General features: G+C 41.2%; 1 protein-coding gene across 1 annotated transcript in view; it reads right to left on the reverse strand.

Annotated features, from left to right (window-relative positions):
- The window catches only part of MAPKBP1 (mitogen-activated protein kinase binding protein 1), a 152685-nt gene that overhangs the window by 42271 nt on the left and 91442 nt on the right, over window positions 1-18972 (reverse strand). The window contains exons 4-7 of the mRNA XM_018560054.1: window positions 14996-15058; window positions 11722-11779; window positions 9097-9267; window positions 2699-2836 (exon numbers count right to left, since the gene is read on the reverse strand). Of these exons, the coding sequence (XP_018415556.1) occupies window positions 2699-2836; window positions 9097-9267; window positions 11722-11779; window positions 14996-15058 (430 nt within the window). The remainder of the gene's footprint in view (window positions 1-2698; window positions 2837-9096; window positions 9268-11721; window positions 11780-14995; window positions 15059-18972) is intronic.

Here is an 18972-nt window from a genome sequence, read left to right on the forward strand (position 1 = left end):
GGCCAATTTTGGGTATTATCGTTTTTTGAGGTTTCGCGCGCGCACACAATTTTAAGGCTTGACATGTTTAGTGTCTTTTTACCCGACGTGACCCCATCTTTTATATTTTACCAAAAAATTGGGTAATAATAAATGTTTTATCATTTAATATTGGGGAAACTGTTTTTTTTTTTTACATTTCGGTAATTTTTCCTTAATATAGTAAAAAAATAAAAACCCAGTGGTGAATAAATACCACCAAAAGAAAGCTCTATCTGTCCCCAAAAAAGGGCATAAAATTCATTTCAGTACAGCGATGCAAGACGGAATAAATGTCAGTCAAAGTACCGCAGCGCTGAATACTGAAAAATGGCCTGGATGGGAAGGGGGTTTAACACCGCGGATGTCAACTGGTTAAAGTACATTTTGACTTTTCTTAAAGATAAACTTGCCCTCCACTTGAGACTCAGAGGACTTCCTATTGCTCCTTTAATGCTTTCAGCTGCCGTATATCACCATCTGCTAATCATTTTCACATGCAGTTTTCACTAAATGTAGCCATATGCTCAGAGTCAAATACCCAAGATCACTTTAAACAATCTTAAAGTATTTCGCACTGCATAGTGTTTTTCCCCATAGTTCTTCTAAGGGTCACGGGAGGAAATAAACTAGCATCCTCCCAGGACCCAAAGCTCAGTATACCGCGAGCTACAGCTCACGGTATACTGATAACCGCCGCACCTTGGACGGATCCCGACATTACAGTCGAGATCCACCCAGCTGCGTGATTGACAGCTGGCTCTGCCTATCCAGAGGCAGAGCCAGCTGTACCTGCCCCCTCCGCCGTCCGTTCCGCCAGGTTTGGAGGTTTGGAACGGAGAGGGGGAGGAATCCCTGCAGGAAGCCATGAGTGACAGTGAGCGAGCGACGGCATGTGTTCGCTCACTTCCCGATCTCTTGAGCCGACGTGTGACAGTTTCATTGTCACACGTCGGCTCGAACTATGAGGTTGAGTGAAAATCACTCACCTCATAGTTCTCCTTTAACATCTGCTGTGTTCCCTTTTTCATGGGATCCACCACTTTGGGAGAGAAAGTGCCCTTCAATAAAGGGGATGGACAGAAATCAACCAAGTATAGAACAAAAAAAAAACTCCCCAAGTTGTGACTACACCAGGAAAACTCTCAGTTTAAGTAACATCCTAAATATCCCCACTTTTAAATAGAACTCTTAATGCTGTCATCTATACATTTTATATGGCCTACCCATATTACTTTTTTTAATACACAGGGATTTTAGAGATGTGACAGACAAAATCATTTTCAGGACATTCCACTCTAAAGCACTAACTGTAAATACTTCCATTAGTCACTCAGAATAATTTATTAGGCCAATCAACCACTTACATATTTGCAAGTACAGCATGAAGAACAAAGGATTCATTGCACTCAATTTACTATTTCCATCTGTACCTCCATCAATGGACTCTTAACAAATGTTCACCAAATGTTAACAAGCTTCGTTATAAATTTTGAGAGAAAAAAATTCATCAGTGCTCGCTGTGCAGTCAGAAGTGATCACACTCAGTTTCCTACACCGGCTGGCATGATTCAGCTGGCAAGAGGAAGACCATGAAATCACACAGCTCGTGCCAGCTTAGAAGGCAGAGAAATAAACAAAGCAGGCTACAATAAAAAGCGACTGTAGTATAAGCATCTACATTCTCTGGGTTGTCATAGAATAAACAGGCACATTAGTACTGGTAGATAGCAGCATGAAGGAGCACATGCTTTCATAATTCTGGGGTTCAAAGAAACTAAGTGACTGCTGCTTCTGGGTTGCCCCAACTGCAGCAGAAATAGTTATAGTGAGGTCACTAAAAACCATCACTGAAACTCTCCATATGTGGGTGGAAACCCAACATCAGGCCCACATGGAGCACTTTAGTAAATCACTGCAAAAGGAAAATCAGGAGCTACAGATAAAGTGTCTTGCAGATAAACACCTGGAAGATACATAGGTAACCTTCTATAACTGCATGTCTTAATTATCATTAGATACAATTATAGGGGTCCATTAAAAAGTAGTGGTGCTTTAGGAAAACCAAACAAGGCATAATTATAAAGCATAGCTGAGCACTATTGAACATGAATGAGAAAATTAACCAGAAAACCAAGCTGTGAAGTAAAACTAGCAGAGTTTAGCAGAAATATATTAGTTGTCTGTTATAAATAAGCCCATAGGGGAGGCAGATATGGGAAGTTGTAAAAAAATAAATTGGCAGCATTTCAGCGTGGCTCTGCCCCCTCACAGGTCTTTCATGTAACAGGTGGAAGGGGAAGGAGGGACGGGGAAGCAGGAGGGAGTGGCAAAAAGCTTCACTGGTGAAATTTGCATACAAAAATTCAGTTACCTGTACCACTAAATCTGCTCATCAAATTGCAATATGGCTCTCACTGAAAGTTACCTCTTCTTAGCTCTACTACCTTAATTTACCATAAGCGAATTGCCCAGATTTATGAGCGACTGGAGGAATATTTACACATGTATACAATTTAGCATACACTTCCAGGTAAATTAGTAAAACATTTTATTGTTTTGTATATTGTTATTGGTCACATAGATACACTACAAGAAAACTTTGGTGGCAAACAGAGCTGCAAACATTCAGAATTCTATAGTTACCTATTAAGTCCTGACCTTATATTTCTCAACTCACCTTTGATGACTTTGCCTCATCCAGGTACCAGAACTTGACATGTCTGTTCCCGGCCGTGACAAAGTAACTGCTATCCTCAGAGAATGACACGGCTGTTACTTTACTAGAGACTTTGTTTGCTGCCACCACCACATTTTTCTAGAGAAGCAAAGTCAGATATTGTAACAAAGAATAAAACATAGAAAAAAACATTATATTTCAAAGTTATGAGCAGACAACACCAAAATACAATCATAAAAGAGTGCATTAATGGATGGGGGATCTTATACCTAATATAGCGTGTATATCAATAATGCATACACCTTGGCCAAAAGCTTGTGGACACTGGAACATCACACCTATATTAGCTTGTTGACATTTTATTTCAAAACCATGGGCATTAAATATGGAGTTGGGCCTCCCCACTGCTGTTAAAATGGCCTCCACTCTTCTGGGAAGGCTTTCTATAAGATTTTGGAGTGTGCCCGTGGCTCACCATCATTGTTCCAATTAATTCTAAAGGTGTTCAATAAAGTTAAGATCAGGGTTCTGTGAAGGTCACTCGATTTACACCACACCAAAACTTACAGGTGAAACTCGAATAATTAGAATATCGTGCAAAAGTAATTGCAGTAAGTGCTGCAAAAGGGGCCCAAACCAAGTACTGAGTACATATGCATGCTTGTACTTTTCAGAGGTCCGATATTGTTCTATGTACAATCCTTTTATTGATTGCATGTAATATTCTACTTTTTTGAGATTGTGGATTTGGGGTTCTTGGGGTTTTCATGAGCTGTAGGCCATAATCATCACAAATCACAGATTGAACTATCTTGCTTTGCATGCAATGAGCCTATCTCATATATTAGTTTCACCTTTTAAGTTGCATTAGTGAAATAAATGAACTTTGCACGATATTCTAATTATTCGAGTTTCACCTGTATTACACTATGCCTTTATAGACCTGACTTTGTGCACAGGGGAACGGTCATTATGAATCAGACTAGGGCTTTCCCTAAACTGTAGCCACAAGGCTGAACGGGCAGAATTGCCCAAAGTAACTTTGTATGTTGTAGCATTAACAGTACCCTTTACTATAAGTAAATTGGAGGAGCGCCTCCCTACTTTTGGTCATATGCGTAGGTGTTATGGGTATCCGTAAGCTTTTGACCACATAGTTTATCAAACCTAGCAGAATTAATAATTATGATAACACCTAAACTGTTTCCTCCATGAATTACTTTTTATAATAGTTCTCCTGCAAAAAAGAACTTGTATAGGCTGTGACATTCCAAAAAAAGGCAAGTAAACAATGTGTGCAAAGTTTTAAATGGCCAGAGCACTAAACATCTTAAACATATGCATACAACATTTATAAACTAAACAGCCATGATCAACAGAACATAATGCCCAGAATCTGGAATAGTGGTTTTCAAGGATCCATATCTCCTGAAGAGGTGGGCTCTCATTTGATAGTTCTGATATTGATCTTAAAAGACGTGTGAGGCCTTGGCGCATTGATTATTCTTTAACTGCAGTAATCTAGTTAAATAGATTAATGGCTCTTCAAAGAAAATCTGAGATGCTTATATATCTGCCTTTAACCCGCCAAGGCACGAACATCTTACAGATTGTTGTACAGATTGGCCTTCATATAAAAGAGTGCCATTTGAATCAAACAGGAAAAAGAAAAAACACGGCATCTACATTGTCTACAGTACATCTAGGAACTTGTATAAGTGTATACATATTTAGCCATGTCTACTGCTGGGATATTAAGCCAGCACTACTTGTAATAGCAGAGATCTGACCAAGTCTTATGTGCATATGACTCACCCATGTCCCTTAAGGCCCATATTTAGTAACAGAAGCAGTGTCCTCCCATGATAGCAATGTGATTGGTAAAACGGTTTACCAGCTAATCCCTTTTTGGTAACATTTTTTTTACTAGGCAGAGAGAACAAGTAAACAACAATATCAAGGTATATTAATGTATACTCTGCTTACCCATGAGATCAAAGATATCTAGTGCTTGTGCATGGTTAATCATTACCTCCGTACATTGAGTAGTCTGTTTGATCCTCTTATCTCTTTGTTGAAAACAGACACTATGCAGTAGTAATCATAGATCATGTTACCTAGACTGCCTAGGCTGGGAACAATTATTTATTCATGTCAAAACGTGTGTATTTTTAAAAAATGTCTTCATGTTAAAATCTATCTGAAGTTACGCTCAATTTGTATTTTACTGGCAGTTTGCACAAGGAGAAAATAAAAATGTATGGAATTATGACAGACACACAACTGTCACATTATCACAATTTTTCAATCATTATAAATGACTTTTGAAGTTTATGCACAAAGACCAAATCTGGGGTCTGTAAACCACGTTCCCTGCCAAATCAATCCCCCTTGTGACCCTTACTCGAAGTATTTTCGCCTATTGTTCAGGCAGGGTAGACCTCTTTTCTGCAGAGCAGTACCAGTGTGATGAAGTAAGCACTGCTCTTTACTCTTACACAGCAAGTGCAGGATGCCTTGGTGGCCTAAGACAACCTGCACTCACAGTATGTCCTCAGTCTTCTGTTGAATGACACTGTGTCAACATGGAAAACTGAGGACATCTTGTGGCAAAGAAGAGGTACTATAGGTGCCAGCTCCTAATTGAAGAAAAGTATTGCACCTGAGCTGCTATAATATATACTTACTTATACACTGGCTGGGGGACATCTTTAGGTGAGAAAAAAACAACAACAATTTAACCTAGAGTTGTGTTTTAAGACAGCTGGTTAAGCACTATGTATATGCTGTCAAAACTAAAGTGCAATCATACGCAAGAAGGAAAACAAATCCATGAGTAACTAGTGCCATGCTAAAATTAGAGAGTTTGCTCATTTTACTTTGATCTAAACTATTAAATCCAGTGCTACAAAAGCAGAGAAAACCCCACTGAGAATGTACTTCTCACAGCCAATGTGTAACTTCCTCTCTCTCTTTCTGCATCACCAATCCTATAACATTTTCCATGGCCGATCTGAATCAGATGGCTGTGAGAAACATTGCTCAACATTTCAAAAGCTGCCAGGAAAAGTTGGTCATAATGTAACTGGCCCTCATAATGGGGAGTAAGGGCCCTCTCACACCTATGCATATGCAGCAAAGCATGTTGCTGCACACCTTATGTAAGAGAGACACCATTAGAACAGGGATTTTCCATGGGACAAATGCATAATAAATGGAAAAACTGCATAACACAAGTGGGGGTTATTCACGAAGGAGCCGAAGGATCAGTCATAGCTTCGGCTGATCCTTCAGCTCTCTTCAGCCGCCGGAGCTCTTCGGTTCAGTCAAACCGAAGGGCTGCTGCACGGGCTATTCACTATAGCCCGCACAGTAGCTGAAGGCTGCCGAGCAGCTCAGTCGAGCCTAAGGCATATGCTTTGGCTCGACTAAGCCGAAGTGACAGCTGAAGTGGGGCGAACGGCTTGCCGAATGCCGGCCTTTCGCCCCGCAAATGACAGCTGGGTGGACCCAACCATGATCTCACAGCTGGCTTTGCCCAGTTGTAATGACAGGTCAGCATCCCCAAATTACCTGGGGACGCTGAGCTTTTATTAAACAATTGGACAAAGCAAGCCGCGACATCACGGCCAGCTCTGCCCAGTTATTCGTTGGCCAGGACCTGCTAGAAGATTAGCAGGTGCCGGCCAATGGGAAACAGTTGGGTGGAGCTAGCCGTCACTGCTAGCTCTGTCCAATTGTTTTTCTTTTTATACATTTTTTTTTTTAAATCTTTATTTTTAAATGTTACTATTTATATACATTTTTTAAAACATTTTTCTTCTTGGCTATTTTCATTGATTTTCTATTCTGCTCAGTACCACAGAGGTACCAAGCAGAACAGCCGAGCCGAATGCCGCTCGGCGGCATTGGACTATTCATTTACTGCCGTTCGGCCCCTATGTGAATAGGGCGAACGGCAGCGAGTAAGCTGCCGGAGCTTCGGCTCAGCCGATTCAGATGTTGGATCAGCTGAGTCGAAGTCCTTCTGCATTTTGGCTCAGCATGTTCAGCTGACCTAAGTGCAGCCGATGTACGGCTGAAAGCAGCCGTACAAGCCAGAAGTGAATAGCCGAATAGCGCTCGGCTCACTTCACTTGGGTTATTCACTTGGCTGCCTACGGCAGCTTTGTGAATAACCCCCAAGTGTTTTTGTACATTTATCATTCATGTAAATTGGCCTGCTTAACACACAAACAGGTGCTCTGCTCTATAAAAACACTTTAGCTGCACTAAATAGATGTCAAGGAGAAAGAAGTGGGAGTTGAAATGCATTTTCATCAGTAAAATTATGCATTTTACTGCAAGAAAGGGGACAAATGTTAATGGATCCGACAGGAAGACTAATGCATGTGTAAAGTTGAATCATACTTGATTCATGCCTTTATATCAAAAGGGGGGCTTTGAAGTGAAATGCATATGTGAAAACCCAGCACTTTAATACATCTGCCCCGCTGTGTCTAAACATACAATTCCTAGTACATTCGAGGAAGCTATTCTCACAGTACGAGGAATACAAACCTCTCTAACCCCTTAAATGGCAGTTGGATGGCTTCCCTACAATGACGCAATGCAGAAACAAAAGAAGAAAAAAAAAACAGACACACCAAATCTCATGTACAAAAAGAGTCTAAAAGAAAAGTGACAACCCTTAAGGAACCAATCATATTCTCCCTTCTTCTAACCTTAAAAACTACCAGAATCTGACAAGCTGTTATAAGAAGGACCACTGCAGATTTACTGCCAATACTAAAACAAAATGTGAAACAGCCGAATGCTGCCTACAACGGACTCACTGCTTGGTTTGCCTTCATTGTACCACCCATATTAGACAAATAAGGCAGCAGACCAGTTGAATCACTATTTAAAGGAATACCACTTTTTTTTACCTTGCTAATCTTGCTTATATCATATTGAGCAAAAAAGTGGAGCTTAAAACATGCATTTGTGGTGTGTTGAAGTGCCATAATTTAACTATATTTGACTATATCTGGTTAAAAAATAAATACCCTCCCTTGCTGTGGGGCTACCCCCGCACTGCAAGGACTAACTGCTGCTTTTTGTCTAGGGGGATTCTGTGTAGCAGTTTTACTTACCTGATCATCGCTCCCCTGGTGGACGGAGCTTACCTCTCTCTCCTCCACCCTGGCTTGTGGACGGTGCATGACGTACTCCTGTCTAATGCAGGGCTATGGACTCTGCATAAGGCCTGTGACACACTGCACGCGAAGCAGCGTGGAGCAGTGGTGCACGGACCTTCACTTGCAGTGTGTCATGTCATTTTCACTCCGGTGCATCAGCATGCAAGAGCTTGCAAAGGTGAGCGTGCCGAGATGAAGTTTCATATTCAGTCAATCGCCTTGCGCGTATAAACCCGCGCATCAGGATGCAAAGTCCATTCGGATGTGACGCGCAAGCCAATTGGCTGAAGATTCAGGCCATCATCTGGCAGCACTCTGCTCATACACTAACATGGGAACGTTCGTGCCTTACAGCTTTGCTTTGCTCCGCATGCAGTGTGTCACGAGCTTTAGACATGACGACGTCAGTGGGCCTCTGCCTGCCAGAGCGTAGGGTGGAGGAAGAGGCTGCAGAGGCCAGCAGAAGTGGGTATCAGGTAAGTAAAACTGCTTTAAAGAATTTCCCATGACAAAAATGAGACGTTACCCATTGCAGTGCAGAAGTCGTCCCACTTTAAGGGGAGTTTAGTTTTTTTAAATTAAGGGACAGGCTTTAAAGCAGCCATTTTGAATGGGTTTTCAACACATGGAAAACAAACCTGTGCCATTTTAAACAATGCAGCATGACACAATGCATAGAGTATCCACATTTGTGCATTGTAGTGCACTACAGTGTAGGTGCACATTTTTTCTTTTTATTTACTGTACACTTTATGTGCATTAGGTGCAATTCACTTCTCTAGCAGCTTTGGTCTCCTTCATGCCTTCCATTCCAGCAAAGCAGCTTCAGTCTCTTCAGCATTCGACACTTCTGGGTGTGTTGGATGTTTGCGCCGAATGTTGTAGAGACTTGGAGTATGCAGCTCTGGAGGTAATGTCGGAGACACAGGCAGCTGGAGGGGTTAAAAGAATACCTCTTCCTTTAGGAATGCTGTATGTGTACATGTGTGGCAACAAAGGTTATAAAGCCTGAAAACACTGCCGAAAAACCTGTCTGTGGTTTCTTTAAAAACTAAAGACAGACTCTAAGTGATAATTGTCCATTCTTGCCTGTAGATAACTGAGAAAGGGACAACATGGATAGAATGAAAAGAACAAAACAGAGAAAACTGAAAATGTTGTGATGTCATATTGCAGTCAAACTTCATTTTATTCTGTTTGTTTGTTCTGAAGACTCACCTTCCATGACCACACGTTGACAATCATATCATGCTGGTATCCCACTGACACAATGTATTTGGAACTAGGAGAGAAGCCCACACAGGCCACTCCATATTTGTGTTCTTGAAGTTCAGCCACTTGTGTCCTTTCAGCCACATCCCAGACCCGTACTGCGGGCATATGTCCGCTCTGCGAGCAAAATTACAACACATTTAGAAAATGATTTTCTTACCAACAAAGCACAAAACATACATGAAAGTTACAGCGACACAATGCAGTACAAAATATGTACAGCAAAGATACCAAAAATACAAAATAATTTCAGGGAATACTACAACATGTATACATTGTAAAGGAAAAACCTGTAGTAAGAAAACCCAGAGGCTGCCATGACAGAGTTCAATTTAGAAGTGCCTGGTGGTCATGCTTATCCAATGGCTTCAACACTGAAGAACATAACTTTACATATCCAGATCAGGATTTACGACTTCACCATGATATTCAATTTTGCATGTTTGTTCCACAAAAGTGTTGAAGCCAGGGACAAGCAGGTAACCTTTTTTTTTGTTGTGTGTTTAAGAAGTCTCATTACAGGCTTTGTTTAAGGACCACAGCAGTGAGTCTGTGCCAGGCCTCCTGCAACCTAAAATGGTAATAAAAAAAAGGTGCACCTAAAGTGCCCCCGTGGTTTACTTAAAAGGGTTAAACAGGCAGGTAATATGAAAAACAGAAGCCTACGTGCGTGTTCATATAACTTGTAACGTGTCCACGGGGGCCCAAAAACTAGGCAGATTCAGCGCCCATTCACACTAGCCCATCCGCAAAAACGCAGCATTTTAGTAGATGGGCTACTGCGTTATATGGCACATTTTCTTTTTAAATTCATGTGGCAAGTACAATGGGTACACTCCATAGAGGACTCCCCAACTGCAGTGCAGCAGGGGCATCCAGTGTGATAAAATGCAGCATGTTTGCTTAAACCTAAAGCATATCTAAAGCCAAAAATTTGTTTTCCTTTTGGATAGTGTAGGGAATGTTCAAAACCCTGTGAAGAGTTTTCATCCTCACTGACCATTTCCCATTGGGGAGATTATCCCTCTCTATATCTCTCCCTACATCCACACATATTAGTAAATTGTATTAGTAACTCGTTTTAATTATTTGTTAAATAACTAGAAGAACCAAACTAAAGAAACAGCCAAAACTGGAAAACTTTATTTAAAAACTCCTGGGCACACACCACCATCCCTAGACCCGAACGTTTAACAAAATGTTTTTGATGAGGAAAAACTGAATGCAGAAGTGGAGACAGGAAGCTGAAGGGGCCAGCTGTAATTTGTTGATGACCACTGGAAGTAGATATAGCTTCCACTTAAAGCTGTGCCCATATTGAGCATTTTGTGAAGGTTTAGCCTCTTTTCAGAGTGGACATATGTCTATGCAGATGAAAAAAAAATCCCAACATCTGGGCTGGGCTATAAATAGATGCCCTGCAGAAAACTGGCCAATGACAAGATGGAAAGAAAAAAACCTGCCAACATCTGTGTAGTCTAATTATGGAGAATAGAAGGAAGAGAGAATTTCAGTGTGAGCTGAACCATGACTACTCACATTACCTAACCTTTACCAAAACATGCCTATTTTTGCCCAAACGTGTGACTAGCGTCTAGCACCTTCTACTAAAAAGGAGGAAGGTGTCAGTCTCAGAGGCGGCAGAGCAGTGGTTTCCTAATGACACAGGGTAATTGTCTATTTCAGTCATGCCGCAGTGTCCCAGAATGACTTCAATGCTCAATCAAGCATCTAGACACAGATGGCTTCAATGCTTTTGTTTCGGGAGAATTGACCCACATGCAGTGAAATGTTTGGAAGTTTTAGAAGACAGAACAGTGTTCCTTCAATGTGGGAAGCTGGACAAAATGCAAACCATTTACACTAGCATGGCTTGACACCTTTTACAAGGAATAGAAAATGCACATCATTTTTTTTTATTACACAAGTGTTTCCATTTAGAAACATTTCCATTTACCGGTACAATGAGATTTTTTTCCTCCACTTATTTTGGTCTTTAGATTTTTTTCCCCCTCCATGGTAGAAGAATGAATAACAGGTGAAAAAAAACCCACTATAAAATCAAAAGGGGCGATACCTATTCCCTCTATATTTATCCAATCTTTTCTTGTTATCTCACGCACAAGCAATATCTCAAAATTGCGGTGCATTGCAGTGGAATGTTTTTTCCATTGGGGAGATTTCCCTTCACCACCTATCTTGTACACACAGTCACACACAAAGTGAGAGGAACCCTCACCAGAGTGAAGGAAATCTCTTAGATAGTTGTCCCCGTTGGAAGATTTCCCCTTTATTCCCGTTCTGGTTACCACTCAAAAGTTTAAAGTTTTCCCCACTTTCTGTCCCTGTGACAGTTATTAATAGAACAAAAAGAGAATCTCCCCAGTGAGGGTAGAGTCAACAAAGACCTGATGTTAACCCTTTCCCACTCTGTTCAAAACAAAATCCATCCAAAAAAAAAAAAAGGTTTTGGCTTTAGATAAACCGCTCCATATTCCTCAACATGCAGTTTACTGTAGACATATAACTAAGAATGAACAGGAGGACTCATTCTCACTACAAAACACATACCTCTCCTGTGACCAAGAATTTTCCATCTGGGGAAAATGCAAGTGCAGTGATTGTTTTTCTAAAATATAGAGATAGGAAATTAAGTTATAAAATAGAAATACAGGTAAGTTGCACAACATTCAAAACACAAGTAGGAAAATGGCATGTCAGTTGTACAGACACAACCTCTTCCCCCACACAATATTAGTCACCTACTATTCCTTTGAACCCACACTGAAGGATAAGACTCAAGACACAAGTCTGTAAAAAGGTGGACATCTGATCAACCACAGCTTATGGTGAAACCGATTCATCTTGCTTTAGCTTCTCAAGAGGTCAGCAACTGAACATGGTCTGTCTTGTTCATCATAAAATATCAGGTGCCAAATAATATTGCCATTACATTTACTGAGGTGCATAGACAGACAAGCTTACAGACTTTACTAGATTCCATAACAGTAGTTTTGTACATGTTAGTAGCTCAGGAACAAGTAGAACAAATTCACACCTTGGCGGTTTAGGTTCTTTTTCCTGAAGAGTTTGCCTTAGAATCCAACAAATGCATTAAAACGCAAGTCAATGCCTAACAATGAGCATTGCTGTATCTTTTAGCATGCATTGCAATGGACTTTACATTGCGCATCAAGACATGTATTAATGCATAGAAATTAGTTTAGCGTAGATGGTGGAATCTGTTGCACTTTTTCCATCTGACCCTAGAAAATCTGCACATAATCTTTAGGTGCATGGCCAACTTTATACCTCAGTTCAATTTGTGTTCAATCATGTTGGGCCTTGAACTACATATTTCTTGTTAAATCTAAATGAGATTGTACAGATTAGCATATGTGTGGCCATATTAACCTACCAATGGCCATCTAGTATATAACTAATTTCGTAAAGGGTCCTAATTTCAGGGAGATTCTGAATTAGTGAACAAATATTGAACAAATACAGAGCTGTCTAACAGGATAATTAAATCCCACTTCTTGACAAGAAGAGATTTAATCAAAAGCCATTTGTATTTTTGGTTTCATGGGTCGTACAGCTAAAAGAATCTCAAGTAACCAGGGCAAGCATTCACGAAGGCCATCTTCCTAATCTTGCAGCAAGAGTAAAAGAATGTTCGTCCTTCATGCTTTGTGTCAAGGACAAATTTAGTTCCAGCCTCTGATGTTTAGATGCCCTCTCGTCACCCAGAGGTGTGAGGAAGAAAATAGGAGCCCTCCAGGTCAATTATTGGCTAAAGCCATTAATAGAGCTGGAACTCCGAGAGGCAGACAGAACAAAATAGCAAGACTAGCCAAGCTGGAATAGCAAAAAGATCAAATGACCAGAAAGAAAATATAAACAGAGTGCCAATTGTGAGGGACTGGCAACAAATGTACTGAATATGATTATATGGGTTAGAGGGCAGGGAATGTTACATGAACTGTTCTCCAAGTCAGTCTGAACAAACGCATTCTGTGCAGGGCTGAATATGTAGTATTGTTACAGAAAGAAAATATGAAAGGAACTCCAGCCAAACGCTATTTTTTGAAATTAGGTTTTTAGTGCCAACTGTTCTTCATTGTTGCTAGCTTGGCTATTGTTATCGGGGTCTGCATGTCCATTATGGAATTTCTCCCCACTTCTTGACCTAGTGAGACCCTGAGTTTCAGAATATATTAACCAAGCTTTAAAGTAGATCTATCCCCCCCTCCCCCCCCCCATTTTGGATAGACTATGGGAGGGCTAAAACTGTTTTTGCCATAGTTTTTTTTTGCCATATGTGTGTCTTTGTCAACAGGAAGTGAGAGGATATCTTATCAATCGAAGACTATATCTCTTAGACAGCTGTCATGGGAACAAGTGTCCCTATTGGAAGATTTCCCCTCTATTACTGTTCCCCAAATTTTGGATCTACACTCACTTTTAGTCCCATTGACATTTGCAATTAGGATAATCAGAGCGAACCTCCCTAAAAAAAAGAAGGACTCTGGCCTGCTTTTAAATGTACTCATGCAGTGGGAAAAAAGATAAGTAGCATTACTTACCTTATTGCTCGCTCACGCATGCTCTCTCTTTTCGGGAACAGTCGCGCAAAGCTGCTTCATTTCGCTACCCGGCTGGTTGTAGCTCTCCGATGTCATACTGTACAATGCCGGACCAGCAGTCCTGCACTGTACAGGAGTATGGCGTGGGCCCGCCCACAAACCAGGACAACGAACAACGGAGGAAAGTGCAGGCTGCCGGGGGAATGAGGAAGAAGGAGCAAAACAAACCCACTGCATGGGTACATTTTAACAGCAGGCCGGAGTTGGGCAATAAGATAAACTGTTGTTTGGATTTATGGTTCTTAGAGAAGTACTTGGCTGCTAGATCACAGCCTCTTTTCCCTTGGGTTTTGGCGGTCTAAGAATCCATGAGTTATTACATGGAATACAGTATTTTAGACGCGAAGACACCAAGGAACACACCACCATCGGAGTGGAAGGGAAGATTGGTGAGCAGTCAAGATCCACCCCGCTGGCTGATTGACAGCTGGCTCTGCCTCTCTAGAGCCAAAAGGCACCTGTGCCCGCCCCCTCCCCGTTCGTTCCTCCAGTCAGCGCTGGAGGATCAGAGAGGGGAGGGGAGAATCCCTGCGGGGAGCGATGACTGACAGTCACTACTCTCTGCAGGGAGAGGATCGGAAACTCAGCACACAGCGGTATGTGTTTGCCAAGTTCCTGATCAATAGAATCGACATGCGACGGCTTCATTGTGACAGGTCGGCTTGAATTATGGGCAGGAGTGTATTTCACTCACCCCATTATTCTTCTTTAAGTTTTTATATGCCCAGAGTTCTTTAAATAACAATCAGATACACCACAGCTGGAGGGCCAAAGTTTGGCTACCCCTGTAGTAGGCAGTTGTCACTAATCTGTGTATGCCAGCCTTGATCAACCAGAGTGCCATGACACCCTGGTGTGTCTTCTGGCTTCCTCAGAGGTGCCTCGAAATGTTCACACAATGTCACGCCTCTGATGTAAAGAGGGCTCCTGATGTAAAAGAGGGGCTGTGTTGTTGAGACTCTGATGTAAAGGGGGTAACCCCACTTTCCATACCAGACCCCAATTTCGTATAAGGGTCTTGTATGGATTTTAGCGGGACCACATGTTATATTTTACATTTACAGTTTTGACATTTTAAAACTGGGGTGCCACATGATTTTGCATACTTTTAAAGGATGTCATGACCAGAAAAAGTTGAGAAACACTGATGTATATGATCAGTATAAAGATTTACACACAGCACACCATACAATACTCACCTGGAGCTGTTCAGGATATGATACTGTTTGTTCTTTCGGGGATTTAATAACACCACAACACACCTAGTTGGAAAAATAAACACAGGGTGGTTATTCACGTTATTTTAAAATTCATGTAATATTTATGGATGAATAGGAGTGTCAGGAGATCACCAGAAAAGAGAATATTTAAAAAGAAGCTAGCATAGCAGGAAGTAGTATTTTGAAAACACACCAGTGACTTCCTAGCTACCCCAAAGGAGAATATTACCAGCTACCTCTTTGTCACCTTCTTTTGCCTGGCATGAAAAGGTACATAGAAAAGTTATACAGAGATCAAATCTCATTAGTTTAGATGCCAGTATTTACCCATACACTTTGCAAGTTATTGGTGGCTCTTTCATATAATGTACATTATACATTAAGACTGCTACTGGGTGCTGCTATCTTGGATGAGAGGTTAACAGTCTCTGAAGTGACATTCTATAGCAGTGATTATCAAATCACAGGGTATAAGGGAGCCTAAATGCGGCCCCTGATATCTGCAAATAATCTTCTGTAATGCTACAGAAGACTGTCCTAGACTGAGGACTTGCTAGAGGAAATGATCAGACTGTCCTACAGGAGTGGTTGGAGACTGAGGTCAAGCTGTAGGAGCATGTTGCACGAAATGGTTTGAGATTACGGTAATAAAGTCCCCTTTACAAATCAATGGCTCCCATTACTCACTGCTGGGGCCTGGAGAGTCATACTTGATACACCAAGTGGAAGTGGGGCCGCAGTCTGGGCACCAGTGATCTTTAATATATTCCTTCTCCGGCAGATACATAAAAGATGATGGAGGGAGGGGAGAGGTGAAGATGCTGGGTCAAGCACAGACCGTAATTAGGCTATCCTAGAAGGGGTGAGTGATATGAGGTGCAAGGAGGGAGGGGGCTGTGCTAGGAAACCGACTCTCCTAGAGTAGTCACATTTTCTAGCACACTCAAAAGCACATTGCAATGGAGTAAACCATCATTAAATGGGAAGGTAAAATACTGCAAGTAAGCATTTAAAAGTACTTTATTTTTCTGCGCTTTTACCTGCAGAATTTTCAGTTGGTGACAAGATCTATTTAATGGCTGACAGGCTCACTAAAATCTATTATTTTAGGTTTCTCTATTAACACAAACCTTACAGCTTTTATTCTTTCATCAAATTATACTCCAAAACTACCCATTGCTGTAATTACACTGTAAATGGAGGATTTCTCCACACAGACAAACGGCATCCACTAGCATTGCCAACAATCCAAATCTGAAATTACACAGAGCAGATTTAATAAGACACCTAAAGCACACATCCCTATATTGTTGCCAAGAGTTGGAAATGAAAGCAGAATGCACATGCATTCAATCACATCATTATCAATCTGTTAGTCCAGCTCATAGATGTATTAAAAAACAGCAGACAGACAACCAATAAAAAGAGGACGTCACTCACGCCTAGTGTCAGTGCAGACGTCACAATATATCTCATTCCAGGGAAAGCTTTATCATTTTATAGATACAGCACATAAAACTGCCATGTGCTAGACCCAGTGTTGGGTTTTTGGGAACATGGTAAATCCACTTTCTATCCCATTATACCAAACAAGGCAAATAGGATACACAGACAGAAAGCCCCAGGCTCACTGAAGCCCGTCTGCCCTTGTCAGGTTACATTAGCTGATACAGCTGTAGGTCTTTGCATTTATTATTGCTTGAACTTTCCAGTTCATTTCAGAGGATAAGGGTGCATGTTACAATATCAGACTAACAGCTTCTGTAATAGCTGGCTGCATAAAAAGTAGAAGCAATGACTCCACCTTAACCAAAAAAAAATAAATGTGAACGAGAGAGACTGAATACGCAAATAAAGTTCTTGATTTTATTAGACAATGAGTGGCAGAACAATTCAGAACTATAGGGAATATAAAAGTAAAATAATATTGAAAACTGTATTCGGGAGGCTTTTCTACATAGTAAGAGGTGAAGCTTTGTGAGGAAGATAAATCTGGAATGAACAAGCTGCATGCAATACATTCCCAGAACAGCTTATCTCCAAAGTCTACAACCTTTCCCTTTCTACATTCCCTCCCTATGAAAGGATCTATAATTGGATGACATGGATGTGTGGGCGGAGCAGTGTGCGGGGAGAAGAACCCCAAGATTCAGGTAAGTGGAGAGTGTGTGGTTTGGGGGTGAGGGGTTGTGGGTGTAACCATGCTTCATGCTACACCCTAAGCCCTGGTGCACACCTAGGAGTTTTTGAGCAGTTCGAAAAGCGCTTTTAACTGCCCAACACAAGAATTCCCATGATTTTTAATGGCCCTGGTTCACACCTGAGCAGAAAAACACCAAAACGCCCGAAAAGATACAGGAACTTCTTTGGACAGTTAAGAGCTTTTGTTCCCCATAGACTTCATTGGAAATGGGCAAAACACAGAACAGAAGCATGTTGCACAATCTCGTGAGCGTTTTGCGTGTTTATACATGCGTTCTCAGTGCCTACAATGGTTTATAAGCGGCCAATCAAAACGCACATCTTTATTTACGTGCGTTAAAACGTGCATACAAATGTGCACAACACGCAAATAACCGCATGCTGACAACGCGTCTATGTGTGAACCCAGCATGAATATGGGTATAGCAATGCATTGTTACAAAGGTAAACTTAGCCTTTAGCCATCATACATGGCACTTCACTACTCGTTTTTCCACAGGGGAGCACTTTAAAGTATTATACTAAGACTGTGCAGACCTGAAATGTACAACTTTAGACTGCACAATGAAAAAACAATGGGGCAAACAAAGCTAACCTATAAATCACAGAATACATCAGTGCCCAGTAAGGCCGCTTTGTAGTGTGTTTACGATTATTATTATTGGTATTTATAGAGCGCCGACAGTGCTTTACACAGTGCACATTCACATCAGTCCCTGTCCTCAAGGAGCTTACAATCTAAGGTCCCTATCTCCCATGCAAACATACGAGGGCCAATTTAGACAGGAGACAATTAACCTACATATAGCATGTCTTTGGAGTGCAATCATTTAGTCAAAACCACAGGCAGTTCTAGAACACATTTGTTTTTATAGATGATATTTACATACAACTACAATACTAGTGACAATGTTTACTTCATAAAAAGTCCCATAGATAAGCACATGCTGAATGTCTTGGGCAGAAACAGCATCTGGAGATCATGTCTGCACATGTTTCACCCGCAGGCTTATTCATAGAGGTCTACTACTCTACTCTATGAATAAGCCTACGGGTGAAACATGTGAGAGGTTGTAGCTGGTTGGGGGTGTGCGGTGCTGGTATTTGTTGCTTTATACACTTTTACTCACTGTTATACTGGATTTGCTGTGAATTTCAATAAAGTCTGAAGTATTGGAATTCTCCGGATAGTGCGGTCTGTTCGTGTACTGGTACAAAATGATGTCATAAATACATGTGCACACTCGTCAAGAAAGAAGGAACTTTCAGTGATCAAACCTGCTAAATATCCAACCAACGTCCAAGGTCGATGTCCATGTTTAAGGAAAGTAATGCTGAAAGTGTAAATATCTGAGCTCTCAAATATAATAGGGTGTTTTAGGCTGACATGGTTTCCAAAGTCTTGGCTGGTGCTCACTTAATACTGATAGTGTCACCCAAAACTATTTCTGCCATTAAGAGTATTACTTGTGATCCCAACCAGCATTTTCAGTCCACTTTTAAATAAATCTCTGCACTTGGGATTCCTTCCTGCATTGGGAGTACCCAAAAACTTATAAAATAAAAATGTTGTTTTACATCCCACTTTTCCAGGTTTCTTTGGTTCAGTGACATCACAGGTCCTCTACACCCTATTCTTTCACCAGTAGTGGGAGGAGGCTTCACAGCCCTTTGCAGCATTCTCTTGTAAGTCCAAGGGGTGGGATTCAGGTCATTCATAGCCTGGAGGAGGACCAGTGATGGGTACCTGAGCA

This window comes from Nanorana parkeri, unplaced genomic scaffold (assembly GCF_000935625.1).
Source record: "Nanorana parkeri isolate BGI_ZX_2015 unplaced genomic scaffold, ASM93562v1 scaffold430, whole genome shotgun sequence".
NCBI classification, from domain to species: Eukaryota; Metazoa; Chordata; class Amphibia; order Anura; family Dicroglossidae; genus Nanorana; species Nanorana parkeri.